At 33.1% G+C, this 20,070-nt stretch overlaps 2 protein-coding genes and 1 non-coding gene across 6 annotated transcripts; 1 reads left to right on the forward strand and 2 right to left on the reverse strand.

The window, feature by feature from the left end:
- Positions 1-446: 446 nt before the first annotated feature.
- LOC132049348 (uncharacterized) lies at positions 447-7,088 on the reverse strand. The gene is made up of 9 exons (XM_059440107.1): positions 6,654-7,088; positions 5,622-5,724; positions 3,310-3,419; positions 3,101-3,169; positions 2,391-2,506; positions 2,244-2,298; positions 1,285-1,405; positions 760-902; positions 447-673 (listed from the first exon to the last, which is right to left on the reverse strand). The coding sequence occupies exons 1-9, from the start codon at positions 6,792-6,794 to the stop codon at positions 572-574; spliced, it is 960 nt and encodes a 319-aa protein (XP_059296090.1). The 5' UTR covers positions 6,795-7,088; the 3' UTR covers positions 447-571.
- A 4,315-nt stretch (positions 7,089-11,403) lies between these two features.
- Positions 11,404-19,017, forward strand: LOC132049350 (uncharacterized). Of its 4 annotated transcripts, none has more exons than XM_059440108.1 (10): positions 11,404-11,692; positions 12,793-12,847; positions 13,640-13,675; positions 13,766-13,810; positions 14,479-14,562; positions 14,736-14,801; positions 15,000-15,038; positions 15,483-15,582; positions 16,516-16,724; positions 18,479-19,017. In XM_059440108.1, the coding sequence occupies exons 1-9, from the start codon at positions 11,490-11,492 to the stop codon at positions 16,677-16,679; spliced, it is 792 nt and encodes a 263-aa protein (XP_059296091.1). In that variant the 5' UTR covers positions 11,404-11,489; the 3' UTR covers positions 16,680-16,724; positions 18,479-19,017. The 4 variants fall into 4 exon arrangements, 1 of the variants encoding a protein (XP_059296091.1); XR_009413075.1 differs by having other exon boundaries at positions 11,405-11,692; positions 16,516-16,781; XR_009413077.1 differs by having other exon boundaries at positions 11,553-11,692; positions 13,561-13,675; positions 16,516-16,781.
- TRNAC-GCA (transfer RNA cysteine (anticodon GCA)) lies at positions 17,211-17,282 on the reverse strand. Its single transcript has one exon. It is a non-coding gene; the product is annotated as a tRNA-Cys (tRNA).
- Positions 19,018-20,070: the final 1,053 nt, after the last annotated feature.

Below are 20,070 nucleotides of genomic sequence, written 5' to 3' on the forward strand. Positions count from 1 at the left end.
TCGCCTTGCGCTAAGTAACACTCCCCACATCAAGCCCCCGCCTTTAAAACACTGATAGGTATTGTTTCCTTATATGGTTATTTAGACAGTCTTGCATTACGAACTGTCTTTTGAACTTAAGTTAGATGCAATGTGATGTTCATTTCCTTCACAATGATATTAGAGTCAAATTCAAACCCATGCATATTTATCCAATATTGAAAAATAAAAAAAGGGTGCACAATACACCCCGCGTTTACATAGGGTCCGATGAAAATCCGCAGCCCAAGGAGTGTTATGTATGCTATATTGAACCCATTGCTATATTGTTCACGCTTCAAATGTCACATGTTAGTGAAACATGGGCTACAAGAATTATAGCTGGTGCCATATATTCCTGCACAGAAACCTCCATGATGAATTTCTGACCTAATTTTTCACAGATCTCTACGATGAATTTGAAAATCTTTCATAATGCACTTGTTTTTATTTCCAAGAGAGAGGATCTTAACATGGTGTATAACATATACAGTGGTTACAGAGGGGTAAAAATTAGAAGAAAAAACTAACATCTTGGAGTAACAAAGCTAAATTATCTCCTCAATAGATTAAAAGCAGGTAAATCTTTTACACTTGAGGTATCTTCAAGAGCGAGCTCGCGCTCTAGCTGCACTCTTGTGGCCTTCAAAACCTCCTACGAAAAGGAAAGCAAAAAGAGCATGTGTTAGGTGTAGGTAAATATATGAGAAGAATCCAATGGAATAGTGAAGTGTTACCAACATTAAATTCCATATATGATGCACGCTTCGCTAGCCACTGGGCATCGAGCATTTCAAAGGCAACACAAAAAATGTTGTCAAACGCCATGTCATCTTCGCTGAGTAATTCTAGAAAGCGGATACCTGCAACAGTGCTAGGTGTGCCTGCCACTCAAACAAGAAGTGTGAAAATTAATCAGAAAGAGAGGACAACCACATATCAACAAAATCTTTTCTTATTCATCAAAAAGAACATACATGTGAAGGAATGACATATCGGAAGACTTTTCTAATATGCATGCGGAGCAGATCGAAGACAGAGATCATACACAAGACCAACTCATTGTTCCTATGCCGTTAGAAGGAATGACGATGCTAAGAGCATATGATTACACAATAGATTATCAGAACACCTAGTTCATGACGATCTAATTACCACTTAATTTATTTGAAAGGATGTACCGGCTGTTGACTGTTTAACTATTCACCACCTATTTCTCAGCTAAAAAAATGAAAGACACTAACTTCTAACAGAATATTACCATACCTGATTGAAGATCCAACATTTGGACCAGCATAAACGATATATTGATGCCAGCTACAGCAAATGGATACTCCCATTCAGATCTGTTCCCATTTCTTTTGTGCAACAAGTTCTGGAAAGATTCCTGTATTACAGCGAAAACTATTAATGAAAAACTTACTTCCTTGCTCTACGGACAAGAGAACATTGGTCTCAAGTGAACTCAATTATGCTTTTCTAAACAGTTATATAGATCTACCTTCATGAAACACAAACCAAGTGCCCAAACATTAAGAGTCTGATGAGTTACTCCCCGGGAAACAAAATTCCCCAAAAAGAAAAAGGATCTATCAAAACTACGAACTGCCAAAGAACATGGTTTGGTCCATGAAATGCAAAAGGATAAAGGGTCATAAGTACCTCTCTACAGTACGAAAACTTATTTTTACCCTCAGTTATACTTTGAATCATTCATACCCTTGCCGTTAACAAATTCTCTCATATAAGCCCTGGACCTCAACAGAGCTCTAACACGAAGTATAACATAGACTAATGTTAACCTTAGTCAAAAGTAGGGGATAAAGTTGGACCTTTTCCTCGAAGTATTTAGACACATGGAATCCACCGAGTCCACGTAGGAGCACTGTTAATGGCCAAAATTATAACAGAGGATAAAACTAAGAAATTTCGTATAGTAGAGGGGTGAAGACGTAAAGTGGATCTTTTCCCAATACCAAATAACAATCATCTAGCATTATTTGTACCAAGATAGGCTTCAAAACATGCAATGAGCATGGACGGGAGGAAGGTAAAAGGAGACGAAGAAAATCCTCTCTCTCGGTGTGTTATTTTCCTTCCTGCAGATTCTAGAATTCAACATAAACATAACACTTTCATAGATATCATATAATCTAATGTCTTCGAACATGATTGAAAAGCCAATTCCAATCAGAATGGCCACGTAAATTAGATGATGTACAAACCGGGTATGTCTTGGCAAAGTAGATAAGGTTCTCCAATGATATGAATCCTCCACCCCTGGACATTTATGCTCATAATCTTAGTATAAGCACCAACAGCAAAAAAAAAAAAAAAAGAGAGTGAAATTAACTATACATTGCCTCATATACCTGAAGTCTGTTGAAGGGTCAGATCCTTGCCAACCCATTTCTTTCCAAAGCTCAGATTTAAGAGATGGAAGTGCTCTATCAGGATAAGATAACCTCCACAGTTGCCTAAGAGCATCCTGGCACCAAATTTGGATTTTTAAGTCCAGTTTCTTCACAAACATATAAAACAACAAGGCGCAAGATGTAGGTTCCCACATGTACAAGAGACTATATTATCTTGCGAAACATGTTTAGGAGATATAATTATCTCCTTCCTCAAAAAGAGAAGATATATGTGATCAATTAAAGAAAGCAGTTTGAAGCTCTCCTTTCTATTTTCTCATCACGAGTCCAAACTAAGGTAATATGCTCTTTGCTTGGTCTCATTCTACTTAGCTGTTCTTTCAATCACAAATGAGTACCATATATATGTAGAGGAGAAAAACCTTTCAAGTAATTCGAAGTCCCCGGGAAAAAAAGTCATAGTAAATCATGGTATCTTCTCATAACAAATAAACCATCTAATGTGTAAAACTTGAAAAGGTTTGTATGGACACCTTAAATAATTTTGACAAAGAAATAAACTTGAACCGTCCATTGATTAGAACCACACAGCATTAACTATACAAGTCAGTATCTCATTCCTGTAAATGCTGCAAACTCTTCCACTGCTAAAGAAGACGAGAAAATAAATAAACATTTAAAAAACACAGGACACAAAGTTTACATACTTGATGATCCGAGAAAGAACCATCAAAAGGGATTGCTAGCCTTTGCTTGAGATGTTTGAGCCTTGCTTCCTGCAATCAAATGTCAAAGAATTTAATGACAGGTATGACTGGAATTATGTATTCAATAAATGGAGAAGTTAAGATCATATATCTGCAAATGAAAGGTGGGCAGAGTTTAGAAATTTTGCTCTTCAATCCTCATGTATTACCTGTAAAGGGCTAAGTAAAGGAGGTAAAAGATTTGCTGTTGGTCCGGTTTGAGTTGAGGCAAAAGGAAAAATCCGTCCAAGAAGTGACCCGGACACAAAGACAATATTTGCTGCAAGATAAATAAATGGAGAGTGAGTCAGATGTTTCAAAGTCATTAAAATCGAAACAAAACAGAAGGTATTTTTTATTATTTTAATTTTCTAATAGTATGTATAAACAAATAGGTACTGATACAACAAGAATAGATGCTTAAGAGTAAGGCAAACTTTGCAAGAAAAACAAGCAATACAGTCTACAAAGTAATGAAGTAGATCCGGAATAAGTTAATGTACTTGATCATACATTCTAATGAAGGGGCCTCGATAAAGAGGCTAAGATTCCATATTCTTAGGATTTAATCAGTCAAAAAGTTGTTTCTGAATTAGTTTTGTGTTCTAGTTAATTAAATTGTGTTTGGCTTATCCACAAAAAAAAAAAAAAAAAAAAAAAAAAAAAAAAAGAACAGTTAAATCTATTTAGTTGGAGTCTTGCAAGGACAAGAATCGTTAGTCCAATGTTGACTCAGATATAGTCTTACATATATACTATAACATTTCCTAGGTTGTAGTAAAATGTTATATTTCAGCCTTGAACTATATTCCATCAGAAGTATTTCCTTCCTCCAGACCAATCCCATGTTCAGTATGGGGAATTGCATTTACTTAAAAAAACATATGGGAAACAGCATAGAACAGAATCCTCATAAACCTATCCCCCTTTTGAGGTTTAGTATGTACAGAAGAGTGAAGATGCTGAAACTTAGAGAAAGGCATTTCACCAAGCCCACCATTCTTGCTTTCTTCCACCACATGAAAACTACAGATTGTCCTCTTGAGTTTTCTACTTCCCTATGGCCCTTGAATTTTTTCGTAGCATAGAATTGGTAACAAGATGCCAAAAGTAACAGAAGGTTCTAATTCTCCAGCTATTCTTACTGCTTGCTGCACCATTCCACTTCTTCATTGTTTCTTCTCCCCACTCTAACCTCTCACATGATGCCTCTTGTTACTCATTCAGCTTTTGTCGTTAATCCATAAGGCGAGGGAAAAGATATAGACATACTATAATGTTGTGACTCTCCTATCTTTTAAGTAGTTTTGGCAATCATCTCCGCACTATATCCCATATTAGTCAAGACAACCCAGCCCTCAACATGCTATTTACTACTGCAACGTCTCAACAGCAAGCTAGCTTGGATTAGAACAAGACAAATGGCTCTACTAACTAAGAATGCCCATGAGAGCTCGCAAACTGCCAATCCTGATTATTTATAGACTTAGTAAGTTTCCCCGTGATGGGTTAAATTGAGCATAATTGCATCTGATCCCCCCCTTTTTTTTTTGGGTAAAGTAATTGCATCTCTGATCCTTCAACGTGTATTGAAACTCTCAACCTTGAAATAGGTTTTCTGGTTTCAAATGTGGATTGGTGGTCATTATACTTAAAATATCAAATTTCCTTTTTTGGGTGGTATACTATTAATTTTAAGGTCCTATCTCAGAGATTAAGTGATACCTACTTCTTCTTTTATGACAAACAGTGGTGTCTACCCACATTATTACCAAGATGCCTTAGGTCGTAAATAGTACCATTTGCCTATAAGGACTACCGTATATGAATAACAAACACCTGATATATTAAGGTATTCACTTTCTGAGAAAGGAAAATGGCAGAATAGATAAATTTAGGCTTGCATTTCGCAAGCACAAGCTAAAAACCTTTACTTTAGATACAGTATGGGTATCCTAAACAGCTTCTGTAGTACCCTCAGGCCTCAAATTTGAGAATATGCTAAAAACACCATAAGGTTTAGGAAATTAAAGCTTCGCTCATTTAACAACAAAAAAGACCGAATGGGTTAAGTGAAACACTTTATCACCATTGATGATTGACATAATAATGATGACTCATGCGCATGTGTATCTTTCGCCAGAGAGACCTAACAAGTGATGACTACTAACTGCTCACGTCTCCAAATGCAGTATGCTTATGCATTCAAGGCAAGATAGGAGGTATCAAGTGGAAGTGAAGAATCATTAATGTTGGGATTTTCATCTGGAAAATGGTCCACTTTATCTCCAAAACTTAGGGGTTAACTAAATCCTTATGGAGAGAAAATGGTTAACTATTCAGCAAAGAATATAATACTATTCCCGTGTAATTAATAGTCATGCTATATGAATGATTCAACTATATATGTGGATGAGTAATTGCATTGCACAACATGCACAGAGAGGATAACAACAAAATTTACAAACAAATGAAATCACACCTAACCATTGTGCCCATTCAGAAATCAGATGAGAAAATAGCAGCGTCCAGTGCAGACGTTCTCGCCTTCGTCCCTCATCCAACACATCTTCAAGCGTACATACCTATAAATACAAAATAATTCCCATTTCACAATCTGATCCAAATCTTCTCTATCAAAACACAAAATCCCAAAAGTTCAACCTTTTAGCAACATAATTCAAAAGATTATCAACAAAAGCCTTAAAAAGCAAAAAGAATTGAAACCCCCAAAACTTATCATAAAATAAAGCACAAATGTTCCAAAAAGGCAAACTTTCAGCAAGATAATTCTAAGGATTATCAATAAACAGCCTATAAACACAAACAATATTACAACCCACCGAAAAACAAGTATCATGTTATCAACAAAAAGCCTAAAAAAGCAAAAATAAATTGCAACCGACAAAACATATCATAAAATAAAGCACAAAAAATGCAAACTTTCAGCAAGATAATTCTAAGGATTACCAATAAACAGCCTATAAAACACAAACAATATTACTATCCACTAAAAACGCAAGTATCATGTTACTAAAAAAAGCCTCAAAGAGCAAAATAAATTGCAACCCACAAATCTTATCATAAAATAAAGCACAAATATCCCAAAAAGGCAAACTTTCAGCAAAATAATCCTAAGGGTTATCAATAAAAAGCCTATAAAACACACCAACACAAAAGTACCATCAAACAAACCAAGAAAACAAGAACATCAAAATTAGCAAAAACAGAAAATTTACCTGATCACTATCATCATATTTTTGGTATCCAAGTAAAGGCTCATTCAAACCACAAGTATCATGTTATCAACAAAAAGCCTAAAAAAGCAGCACAAAAAATTGCAACCCACAAAACTTATCATAAAATAAAGCACAAATATTCCGAAAAAACAAACTTTCAGCAAGATAATTCAAAGGGTTATCAATAAATAGCCTTTAAAACACACCAAAACAAAAGTATCATCAACCAAACCCATAAAACAAGAACATCAAAATAAGCAAAAACATAAAATTACCTGATCATTGTCATCATACTTTTGGTACCCAAGTAAAGGTTCATTTAAACCATCATCAGACCCCAAAGAATCAAAATGTTCATTCTTTTTGCCACCAACATCTCCATGATGTAGCCTTCTCCTTAAAGTTGTTGATGTCATGAGTATAAATATAATATATATGTATAATCTTAATTATTCCTGAACCTAAAACCCCACTTTGAATTCTTTAACTGAAACCCCAAAAAAATTGAAAAATTTCCCAAATTCTTGATTTTGGGAAAATTCAAAACCCTTAAGATTCAAGAAAACGCCAAGAAAAACCTCTTTCTTGAATATTTGTTTCTTTCTACAGTTTATTTATAGTAATAATAATAATAATATGCTGTTTTTATTTTTATTTTTATTTTTTATGTATGTTTATTATTTGTCTCTTTCTTGGGAATTAAGGGAGGAAATAGGTGATGAATGTAGGCCAATGAGAAACCTTTAACGAGCTGAATAGGTATGTTGGATATTAATTAATTGCTGAATTGGAGTCCTTGAGATCTAAATATCAGGCTTGAGCGGTGGGTCAACAAATTTTAATATTTTTCCTATCTCCATTTGTATTTTAGTATGTTTAAATAGAAGGGGAAATTTCAATTAAGTACCTCCGGATCAAAAAAGAGAAATTAAAATTTTTTTTCTGGATAAAAAAAAAGTCCACTTAGCAAATCAAGAAAGAATTAACTTTGTTTTTTCATATTTGCCCTATTAAGTGTTATATGATCAAATCTCAATGCCTATTTAATTAAGGGTAATTTAGTCAAATTATCTATTTTTGTCTAGGAGTTAGTATTTTCTTAAGGGGTGTGCAAATGGCTAAGTGGACTCTTTTTTTAATCCGGAGGGAGCACAAGCTAGCATATAAAATTACATCCACGTATTCATATTTTTAATATATCCGCGTAGTCATTTTTTCATAGTATATAATATTATACAACTTTATTCACTTATTGTAAACAATCTATCAACCTTGTATAATAATGTATAAGAGGTGTTTATACACCTTTACACTGGTATATAATAGTATACAAATATATATACAAGAGGTGTTTACACGTAAGAGATACATGTTTATACACACTTCTACATTATATAAAATTATATAATAATGTGGATCTGGATAGGAGATCTGGATAACAAGATCCGGCAACCTCTCCAGCGGATCTGTATCGCAAGATCCGGTGCCGGCGACCTCTTTGGCGAATCTGGATAGAAAGATCCGGCTCCGGCAACTTCTTCGGTTGATTTGAACAGCAGGAGCGATGACCTAGGATGAAGGAGACGACCGACTAACGCAGGTAAAAAAAAAAAAAAGGGTTAATCCGCGTAAATATTTTCTTTAAATTGTCATACAGTGTTTTTTCCTAAATGAATATGTCATTTTTTAATATTTCAAAATAATTCAGTTTTCAAATTTCATTTAATAAACCCTTCCCTCATAGGAAAACCAAGCAATGGACGAGCGCTAGCTAGTGGCGAGAAACATTTTAAAGAGTGTTCAAGAATTGATGTATATGTATAAAAATTAATATTTGACTTATATATTTACTATTATATTATATTATATATAAGAGAGGATGTTAAATTTTTTTAGTCCTCACAGGCCTACTTTTGATATTTCACAGTTTTTACTTTTTGAGGTCTTTTCGTATTTAATTATTATTGTGTATAAATTATTTTTTTCTTTGACAGTTGGATAAAAGAGAACAAACCATTATTAGGACACTGGTATAACTTTCTAAAATTGTCTTTGTGCCCATGAATCAGTTCTTTATTACCTCAATATCCTAATGGGTTCTATGTAAACTAAGCAATTTTACTCAGCTATTATTCCCTTCGTTTACTTCTAATTATTCACTATATTAAAAAAAAAAAATCACTTTTACTTATCCATTTTAGCATATCAAGAGAAAAACATATTTTTTCATATTTTACTATTAACGTTAATTACTTATTCCCCAAATCATTTCGCAAGACTTAAGACTATAGAATAATTAATATGAGTATTATGATGAATACATACTTCATTTACAATCTCTTAAAGGAGTTCAAAGTCTATTAAGGAAAAGTAAAAGTTAATGAAGGGAGTAATAAGGACTTCTTATATGCTACAAAAAGTAATGATGTCATGGAAAATGTAATTGAGACACCACAAAGTATATACTCCTCTTGTTTCTATTTATGTAACACTATTTGAATAGGCATAAAATTTAAGAAAGAAAGAAATACTTTTGAAATTTTGGACATTTGTGTGAGTATATATCTTTTCATTAAGGGTTAAAGGAGAATTTTTAAGTTTAAGTTGTTTTTAATCATAGAAATGTGACATTCTTTTTAGAACAGACTAAAAAAGAAAGTGTGCCACATAAATTGAGAAAAAGTAAGTATTAAATTGAAATTGTCTAGAAAGAAAAAATTATTAAATTCAAACAAATTTAAAAATAAGAAAACAAATTATTTTCAAGAACTTCTTGAAAAAAATCGTGTCGCTAAAAAAGTATTTTGCAGTACCATAATTTGTAATTATCTAACTTAAGCTTCTATATTTATTTATTAGTTAACTTCATCAATTTCATTATATGATAATATTTGTAGCGTTAAACATTTTTGACATTATTTGAACATCGTAACATCTTTTTGCGAAAAATATTGTTAGCCAATATGGGTTTAATTCAAAAAAAAAAAAATGAAATTAATTTTACATATGATAGAGCTCAATTTGGATCATTAGAGATTATAGTCTCATAAACTTTCCGCAAAATAGAAAATGGAAGAGCATTTGTACATGCTTTTGTTCGGAAATGTTTAAAAAGTCTAAAATATAAACTAAGAAAAATGTTCTCCTGTAACTTTCAAATACCTTTTTAATCTTTTAGAAACAAATAATTAGGAGTAGAAAAAATAAAAAAATAATTACAAATAAGTAATTTTTAATGTTGGTTTAGCCCGGGCCAAATGCCACTAGTATATATATATACACCTTTTAGACCACCGTTCCTTCATTTCATAGCGAAAGCTTAACTTTTAGATATTAAATTTGTAGTGAGACAAAACTAAGCTTGAAGATCTCATTACATATTAAAAGCTGAATGCCGTAAATGACTTATTTCGTTGGACTTTATTGTAATAGCTTGATGAGCTAAACCAACAAAAGATATTCATGTTCTACTTCTACTTGGTAAGTGCCAACTTTCGATCGCGACTGCTCGCTTCTAGTCGGGCATTATTCTATTGCAGGTTCTATACATTAAGATTTGCAGCACCTATTCTGAGTTGGGGAATAAACTTACAAGAAAAATCTTGATTAAATGTCAATATATCTCGATTTTCCCTCTATCTTCGGCTAAAAAATAATGTATGTGTCAATGTTTCATAGTTACACAAATATCTACAATTTATTTTAGACTAAAAAATTTAAAAATCTGATTTTCTTTCTTAAACTAATGTCCAGTCAAAGAATATCACAAAAATCAAAATTAAGAAATACTGATTTTTACATTGCTTAACTTTGTTATTAGACAAAGGGGCTCAATTTTAATTATTAGTTAAGGGGGCATAACAATAATCTATCAGCGGAATGCATTGACAACCTCTTGAATTTGTCAGGAATTTTATTTAGACACCCGAGCTACGAGTTGCTTCAATAAAGTATCTAAACATATGATAATATATTTCTATTAAGCAGTTTTGACTCAAATTCTAAAAAAGTTTCGAGCATGTTTTCAAGCACATATTATGCAAATAAATTAACAATAAAATATGTCACCTCATTTAATTATTCATAAAGCCTCAAGAAACAAATGTGATGTTTTACATGTTATTGAGGTATAAGGGAAGTGACATATTTGAACTAATTAACTTATATTGTACATACATAATGAGCGCTTGAAAATACTCAGCATTTTTTTTTTAAAATTTAAATTAAAAGTGTCTAATAAAAATATTTTATGACATGTTAATGTGCTCAATCAGAATATATCATAATTTGAGCGTCTGAATGGAATTTTGTGATAAATTCAAGGGCTCTGAATATATTCCGCCAAGTTAGATTAGGATATGTAAACAACTATCCAAACAAGCAATAATGAATAACATAAATTCTACTCCCTTCATTCACTTTTACTTGTCCAGTATTCTAAAAATAGATTTTCACTTTTACTTATCACTTTTAGCATATCAAGAAAAGATAATTTTTTTTTCTTGTTTTACTCAACATTAATTACTCATTTTCAAATCATTTTTCAAATCTAATGAGACTATACACCAATTAATATAAATATTATAATAAAATATATATTTTATTTATTAATTCTTAAAAGACATGCAAAATTAAAAGTGGATAAATGAAAGTGAATTGTGAGTCTTGACAAGTTCTCTCCAAGTGGCAATGTTGACTGACATTTAGTGGTCGTTTGGTAGGTAGCCAAATTTATTCCATCTCTTGGGATTATTTTATACCATCTAAAAGATGGTATAAAATAATTCCGGGATAAGTGGGATAAGAAGGGATATCCCACCCTTAGGATTATGCTTCATTTTGTACCGTATTTGATAAGCGGTATAAATTTATCACAGGATAAATTTATACCTCCTACTAAATACGGTACAAAAAATTAGTGCTGGATATCCAGCCTATAGCATGCACCAAACGACCCCTTATAGTACAATTTTTTCTAAAGGTTACTACTAAAGATATTGGCACGTATTTTAACGAGAGAACCGTCTGTAAAAATTGTCTTCTTGTTTTATAATTTCATCAACTCTGTCTTTTACAGAACAATTTTCACCATTGCAGTGTCTTGAGAAAGCATGGCCATTGCAAGCTTTAGTTTACCTCTTACATATTATCCATCACAAACAAGATGGATAAGAAACAAATCACCATCTTATTGTTGTTGCAGCAGCTCATTTGAGAAGCCAATTGTTGCTCCTTCTTCTTCCAATTGTATAGCTAACAAAGCCTTGCAGGAAATTCACAATTCTGGTGTTATTGCTTGCCTTAGAGCCCAAAAGTAACTCACTTTTACCATTATTTATCTTTTTATCCTTCAGTTTCGATAAACAAAGCTAATGCTTAGAGATATCAATAGTCAGTGTGAAATCTTAACTGGGTCTACGCTGAATACAGTTTGATATTTCTCCCTCTGTAGTCTGTCCAATAACATGAAGGGTGTTAGGCGAATCTAGTATTTCTAGAATATCGGTACACTATTAAAGAAAGGAAATGAGAAATAAACTGCATTAAGTGGGAATTGATCCTTGTATTAAATAACTAAGCTTTTAACCAAGTACACCATTAATCTATTTTGTAGCATGGTGCCATCATGTAATATTAGATCAATTCTTGAAAATATGTACATAAAATATCTAATTTTGAGGAAAGACCATGGGTTCACGTGCCCCAAAATTGATACATAAATTCATCCCTTTTGGTTTATCGAGGGTCAAAACAGTTAATTTTGGCTATGAATTCGATTATAGACTCTTCACTTTAAAAAAAAAATGAAATTATATATTCTGAAAATTTACAAGAAGTGCTACAAGTAGACGTAGGTAATAATTCAAAATATTTTTAAAAGTTTGAGAAAATTATTGTCAAAGAAAGAACTTTTTTGATTCTCCAAATAGTAACACCTTTACATAAAATGGGACGGCACTTCAGTAAGTTTGTGTTAATCCCACTGACCCACCAAATTCTTAGGTAGAGTTACTATAAGCTTGTTATGTTTATCCCTACAACTGCAGTGTTTCTGTTATTTCAGCCACATGTTTGCTTTGGCCCATTATGCATGAATTGCACTCTTTAAATTTACGGTTAAAAGTGGTTCCGAAAAATTGTAAGTGATGAAGCCAACTAATGTAGATTTAGGGAAGAAAAGCTTTTCGCCATGCTATTATAGGGATTTAGTTCTCAATTTCAGATTGTTGTTTGGTCATTGAACTTTCTGGTATAAGAGTATTTTAATTTGGATATTAGCAAAGTTTATCTTGTATGAAAGTAGTAGTACTTTCTAGTTAATTCTGTTACTTCACCATTTCTAGTACAATTTTTTGTATGTTCCGAATGTTTTAAAAGACATGCAAGTGAAGTGCACTTTTCCATATTGTTTAGTGCAGACCTGGCGAATCGAGCTGCACGTGCGGCATTGGATGGTGGAATATCAGTTGTAAGTTTGAATCTGATTTGCTTACCCTTCATCCCAAGTTCAATGTCCAAGTTTAACTAGATGTTGGTATAAGTGAGAGTTGTGAATCTATAATTTATGGAATATGAGACAAATCTTTTCCTTTTCGGCAAGTGGAAAATAGTATTTTATGACAAACCAAAAGGAAAAAGCTGGACACTTAACTTGAACTATTATATTCTGGGTAACTACTACTAACATATGATTCGTTTGTTAGATATGAAAGTATTGCATCTACAAAACCAAATTCTCTTTAGTGAAGTATTCTGATGTTTTTTTGATTCTTCCATAGTTATTGCATTATGATAAAAAGTTTATTAAGCTCTAAAAGTTTTCTTTCTATATTTGAAATGGCCTTGACGTGGAAAAATGAACATCACGGTGTGTTTTTCTAGACTTAATGCCGTATTCATTAATTATTTGATATAGGGAAAGTTCCCCTACACTTATTTGTATTGGATGGCTGCAAAGTTGGAGAATATAGGGGGGTAGGTACGCCATTTTCATTTTTTTCAACAAAAACACAAGACTAAGATCTTGTTGCTTTAAAGGTTTTTAGGCTAGAGAAGAGGTAGGGCTTAGCAAAACCTAAAACTCAGGTAACAACATGTTCCTCCATAGGCCATGCTACCTTGCTATGCACACTACCTTCTTTTCCTTAAATGCAAATGTAATTACTCTTTCTCTGTTACAAGGATATTCCAAAGTTTGAACGAATATCTCAATCAAAGTATAAAGAGGCGCTCTGATAGTCATTATCTTCTAAAACTGCAGCTGGAAATTGTGGTGTCCACTCCAGATGCCTTTGAGGTACTTTGAGACATGCCGTTGCTTGCTTTTCCTCGTGCTGGAAAGCAGTAAACATTTGGTTGACTCATGTGCTTCTTTTCCTTTATGCAGGTGTTAAGAAACCTAGTACATGATTATCCCACAAAAACTTTCGGAGTAAGTATTCACTAGCTTCTTTTATTAATTCACATTATTTTTGGTTCAAGAAAAGGTAAGGGAGAGGAAAGCAAAATAGGAACGTGTTACTTTACCTCTTTATGGGGAACTTCCCTTGTTGGGTGTCTGCTGTAGCTGAAAGAAAGTAGAAGACATTCATTTCCCTCCCTTTTTTTTTTTTTTTTTTGGTTTGGTGGGGGGTTGAATTGCACCCCCTGACTTTACTTCGCCTTGTCTTTTACTTCCCGAAGGAGGGAAATAAGTCTTATTCTTCATTGGCTTTCCCTCTACCATATCCTCCCTTTATTCGCGCATCAAAATGTGGTGTAAATTGAGTCCCGATGTCCTCAAAGAGTCTCTTCTTGGTAGCTTTTTATTTCCACTGTTATTATATCTGTGAAAGTTTTTGACTTTTACCTTGGCTTAAGTGCAAATTCTAGTTTCTTTAGTAGTTTCCCTTTATTTGCGATTTACAAGACATTCTCTCTGGAGGCATGATAGTTGTATGTGGATAAACAGGTATGCCAACAGTAAGGGCACATCTTTATCCAACAAAGAAAGTATCTTAATAGGATAATGTGAACTTTGTGTATTGTGGGACTGTGTGTAAAACATAATAAGGACAGGCACCAATTGTAATTGTAAACACACTTTCTCTATGTTTGCAGGTTGGAACAGTGTTACAGGCTAAAGATGCCAAAGATTCTATAAAGTTTGGAGCTAAGTTTCTTATGAGTCCTGCAACAGTTATGGTATGTGCTGGTGTTTCAACCTTTTAGATCTTATGCCAAATTCAAATGTCTATATACAAAGATCAGTTCCTGTTACCTGCCAATGTCTTCAATGGATAATATAGTCATGAATGCGTAAATGGTAGTTGTGATTGTGACCATGGAGACTGCTATTTGTTTTTTCTTTATCTCAGGATATTCTAGTTGGTGTCTCAGAGATTGATGCTTTGTATATACCTGGGGTAATGACCCCCACGGAGGTACTGGAATATCTTGGTCTTCATTTCATCTTGTGATCTTAGAATAGAAAAAGATATCAGGATTTTGCCACCAAGAACTTGGGAAAGGGCAGAGGCCCTGCCAATTACTGGGCAGGCTTATTTCTTGACTATCGACAAGATTTCTTCATGTATTATAATGGCAAAAGATAATAATTTAATTATTTTATGATCCTGCAGATATTATCTGCTTTCAGTGCAGGTGCCAAGATTGTCAAGGTCAGTCATGACTTTTTTCAGTCTGTCCCTTGTTCTATGGTTTACCACTATTAGCTTTCAGGATTCTTGTGTTTCTAACCTATGAAAGGATGTGATGGATATTGGATAATGCTTACTGTTTAAATTCCTTTTGCTATGTAGTTAATATTTATAGGAATTTTGTTATGTATAGTAAACCACAGGAGCCTGGTACTTAGTTACCCCAGGTATATCCTGTTGGAATTCTGTAGAAGAGACATTTTTACTTATATTTCCAATCCAACCAATCATACAAGTATTCCCCGGAAGATTGTATTGGACAATTGACGGAGTACATGTGATGTATATCATGATGTTTGTTCCTTCGACCGAAATGAATATATTTTGTCTCTATGGAGAGAAGCTTGATAAACAATTGTGTTCATCGTGATCCTTTTTACAACTTCCTTTTTTTGCTTTACATAGGTTTATCCAGTCTCTGCATTAGGTGGCGTTGGGTACATTTCAGCTCTGAAAAGGCCGTTCTCTCATATACCTATGGTTGCATCGCAAGGCATAACAATAGGTTGGTTATCTGAATAGGGATTTCTTGGTTATATTCCCAGGCTCTAATTATTAATCTTTTCTCTTAAATTAATCATCAGCCAATTTTCAAAATTTATCTCAGGGACATTTCAAAAGTTGCCAAGTTCTTTTCATTTAGGAGATGAATTGAAAGATCTGCTTCACCTGTTCGTACTAATAATATTCGAGATGTTGTTTTTGCTAAAATTTGATCTTCAAGAAATTCGTAGGGGGATCAGCGTATGTTGGTAGTGAAAGGAATAATCCAAAACTTAAATGAGTTCCAGGAGCTATGGACTGTAAAAAGTATTCTGAAGAAGAGTGTAAAAGTGCCTAAATCATCATACTAATCAAAGTTTACCATGTTTCGAACTGATTTAAGGACCCGTTTGGCCATAAAAGTTATTCACTTTTTTCCAGAATAATTTTCACATTATTTGAAATCAGTGTCTGGGTATGTTGTTCTTGTTGTTGAAATCATTGTCTGGCCATGAAAATTCCTAGTCCAACTTGAAGTTGTATTTCAAATCTGAAAAACAACTTATAACCTGTTTTCCAACTCACTTTTTACTTTTGAAGTTGTATTTAAGTACATTCAAACATGAACATTATTTCAAATAATTTTTGCATAAGGTATAACCAAACACAACTCTTATCTTCAACACCAACTCAATAAAATTTAAATATAGTGAAAAATATTTCGAATCTATGGCCAAAAACCTACTTAGAATGTGAAAAAGAACTGTCTGGATTGATTTTATTAGCTAACCATCTGTATTTTTCATTTATGAATGCAGTATCTGATTTATACTTATGGAGAATCTGTTGTTTCTCAGATCTGTCATATCTCTCTTGCATATCTTAGTTTTCCTTAGCAGATTTATTATCTACTACATTTTATGTGAAATGATGGATAGCTGTGCTTTTGGTACAGATTTGATTGGGCAATACATTGGTCATGGAGCATCAGCAGTTGTTCTATCCGATGCCATATTTGACAAAGAGGCAATGAATCAATGGAATTTTGATAAAATATATCAACGTGCGAGCCATGCGGCTTTGCAGGGTAAACAAGCTGTTGAAAGGCCAGAATGTTAGGTGCTGATGCATCTGTCTATTTGTTAAAACCTCATGGAACTGAAGGTACTTACAAGAAACGAGAAATGAGATTAGCACATCCGCCATCCTGCTTGAAGTTTGGTACGCAATCATGTGCTTTTAACTTTTAAAGTGACTTTCTATACATGCACTGGTTATGTGGCCCAATTATGATGCATTAGTCCCTAAACAATGCTATCTTCCTCGTTATTTTGTTGAATACACTCATGATTCTTGGACAGAAATGTCTTAAATGCTGCAGAAATCCGAACAGAAAGTAAGCACTAACTTTGACTCTTGTTCTATATGCAAGTTTGTCATTATGTGCGCAGAATTGGATAGAGAAAAAGAAATGAAATGGGAAATTGTAGTGAACGGAAATGATTTAGTCTGATCATTTAAAACACCTACTTGAGAAAGCTCGTTATTTCTGTTATTTAATTTATTTTTTTATAGACTATTTCTGTAATCTTGGAGCTAGGATAATCTCTCCAAAACCACGAGATGCTTTAAAAAAAATATATGAAATAAAGGGCCCAACCGGGTTCGAACCGGTGACCTCTTGATCTGCAGTCAAATGCTCTACCACTGAGCTATGGACCCTCTTTGTGTAGCAAATCAAATAAAGTAAAATAAAATTATATCCTCTTTTTTCTTGCCTATTATATTTATCATATATATGTAATTTCACTATTGTGAGTCCTAGGGACAATGATTGACCAGTTGCCATGGTCACTTGTACTCACACACAAAGTGTCCCTCCATATCCATTAATTGTTTACTTGTCTCCATCAAACACTTGATAATAACTCCCTTTTTCCCTTTCTAACCTTTTCCTTTCTTCTTATTTCACCCTTCTTTCCATGTTTTTCTATTACCCTTTGGTCTTCCACTTTAATGTTATTATAATTATTTACTTTAATAAGAATAAAAAAGATTTACGGAGCAAAAAGTTAAGGAAGGGTCAAGAGATTGATACAAGAATTTGGCCAAAATTAGTCTACTGTTGAATTCTACTGTTGGAGGGATTCCTTTGTATCATTTGTCTTTTCTTTCTATCTAAGAAGAGATAATTCTATTTTCTAGATAATTTTTAGTGTATATAAATTAAGATTTTCGAGAAATAGAAGTATGTAACTGTAATTAAATCTCATAACCATTGATTTTTTTTTTTTTTTTTTTTTTTTGTGTGTGTGTATATATGTCCTTTCTAATATGATGGATCAAATAACTTTGCTTCAAGAATGCCTGATTACAGTTACTCCTATTAAATTTAAAGCAGTATCATGAATCTGTAGATTTAATTTCTCTGAATTATTAACTTAAAATGTATGGGAGATCAATCTCCGAAGAAGGACAAATTTCCTATGGAAATTGAATAAGTTTTACCAACTATGTTAAATTAATAAATTAGATTTTAGTTGGGTTTCTCACACAAGTAATCGAGGAAACCGCAAATTAAATGCAGCTATCATTTTATCGCTTGGGTTGCTACCAATTGTTGCCTGTTTCAGAAGCTTCTGTCTTTTGTTTAGTACTTACCTTTTAGAAACATTCCCCGCGTTCATTATATCTATCGGCTTGCTAGTATGGTTGAAAGATTACGACTGTGGAAATGTCTCTCAAATGTAAAGAATAGAGGCCAGGATTCACGATTGAATATGTCCACATCAAGTGTCAAAAATACGTTTGATTAATGCTCAAACATGGAGCCAGACACAGCATACCTTTCATTTGAATGCTGCATCTCATGTGTCTAAATTTGATTCTTAGTATAATCTTGACTTGCTGTTGTGCAGGAAAATCTGTTGTGTTGGTTTCGGTTGGCAAAGTTTTTCCCCCTTTAGTGGGCCTTGGTCGAATCTAGATTAGTTATGACCCGTAGACTTTTGATATCAGATGGTTAAACCGAAAAGAAAAGTTGTGTTGGTTATTCCATCAAGTTCTCTAATCTGAAGAAGGGTGCAGGCAATGCAGATTACAAGCGATTGCAGGTTGCTAAATGAGTGCGCTTTCACAACTTCATTGTTGTTTTCGTCTAACCATTCAGCTGATGATGGCAGGCTAACTGAACTCTTAGTTTCTGTTACATATTTAGACAACATTTTCCCAAGAATGGTTATCAAATTCCAAAAGGAACTCTAGTTGGTCCCTTACCTTTAGAATGGTTTAACTGATGAAGAATGATGTTCTTTCTTCAGCTTATGTATTCTATCTTCCAAATTTATTTGTGAATTTGTTAGATACAAGTATTGTAGTTTAAGATTAAATGTTATACACTGATGGTGTAAGTATATTTACGTAATCAGATTAATTAAAAAGATAATTGCAGGTTACTTTATATGATGATTCTGTAAATTGGATAATATTTAGCAACCTTGTTAAGCAGGTGATGTTATAAAAGCAAGTGTACATAACTTCAGATTAACCCACAACTAGTTAGTCATCATGTTACTTCAACATATCATGTTCCAGCGACACGATCAAATTAAGTTTGACAAAAGATTCACTAGTTAACGAGTGAAGACTGCTCAATTAGTAAAAGATTCACGAGTTAACCCGTGTATTACCCTTTTTTTGGGTTTTAGTTTAACCGGTGTTCGAAACTCAGTAGGTCTGATTAATTCAAATTGCTCCTAACAAAGAGAACTTCGTTCTTAATTAAGCTACTCGAGACCTTTGATTAATAATATAAACATTCTTATCAATTGTGAATGGTTGAACGAGTTAGTATAATCACTTCTTAAATGACTTGGCACTTGACAGTACATAAATTTTATACAGTTTTGTCATTGAAATTAAACTAGAAAGCAAAACACCTTCGTCTTAAGTTAAGGTTCAAAGTGAGAAAAATGACAAAAATAGTCCCTTATGTTTGATTGTAGGTTCAAAATAATTCCTAAAATAATGTTTTGAACATTTTTGGTCTTTTAAGTTGCCAAAAGTTAACACCTTTGGTCTTTATCAAATATTTAACAAACTATGTCGGTTAGATCTGAAAGGAACTGTAAAAAATAAATAAATGCGGGAACTCACATTTGGAGGTACATTTTTTTTTTTTTTTTTTTTTTTTGTAGTTTTTGCTTATATTTGTCTCTTTCTAGAGTCTGGTATAGTTTTCTAGGTGCAACTTTTGCTATTTTCAGTCTATTTTTTTTTTTTTGTCTCTAGTACAGTTTCTTTTGTTACAATTTCTAGGATTTGATGAAACTTTACTAGTGTTTTAAATTAAATCTTAAAAGGACCAAAACTGTTCAAACCATACTTTAGAGATTATTTTAAACTTTCTCCCAAACATTTGGAAGTCCATTTTTGTCATTTTCTCGTTCAAAGTAGCATTTATGTGGAGGGACAATAAAAGGACAAAAAACCTAAAACAAGATACTCCTAT

Source organism: Lycium ferocissimum, chromosome 3 (assembly GCF_029784015.1).
Source record: "Lycium ferocissimum isolate CSIRO_LF1 chromosome 3, AGI_CSIRO_Lferr_CH_V1, whole genome shotgun sequence".
In the NCBI taxonomy this organism is placed as follows: Eukaryota; Viridiplantae; Streptophyta; class Magnoliopsida; order Solanales; family Solanaceae; genus Lycium; species Lycium ferocissimum.

What these genes read in the sequence shown, in the direction of transcription:
- LOC132049348 (XM_059440107.1), bottom strand. Translation starts at nt 6,794, where the DNA reads ATGACATCAACAACTTTAAGGAGAAGGCTACATCATGGAGATGTTGGT. An exon ending in AGTATGATGACAATGATCAG is followed by an intron (nt 5,725 to 6,653) that starts GTAATTTTATGT and finishes TTGTATTTATAG; the next exon opens with GTATGTACGCTTGAAGATGT. An exon ending in AATGTTGGATCTTCAATCAG is followed by an intron (nt 903 to 1,284) that starts GTATGGTAATAT and finishes TTTGAGTGGCAG; the next exon opens with GCACACCTAGCACTGTTGCA.
- LOC132049350 (XM_059440108.1), top strand. Translation starts at nt 11,490, where the DNA reads ATGGCCATTGCAAGCTTTAGTTTACCTCTTACATATTATCCATCACAA. An exon ending in TGAGTCCTGCAACAGTTATG is followed by an intron (nt 14,563 to 14,735) that starts GTATGTGCTGGT and finishes TCTTTATCTCAG; the next exon opens with GATATTCTAGTTGGTGTCTC. An exon ending in GGGTAATGACCCCCACGGAG is followed by an intron (nt 14,802 to 14,999) that starts GTACTGGAATAT and finishes ATGATCCTGCAG; the next exon opens with ATATTATCTGCTTTCAGTGC.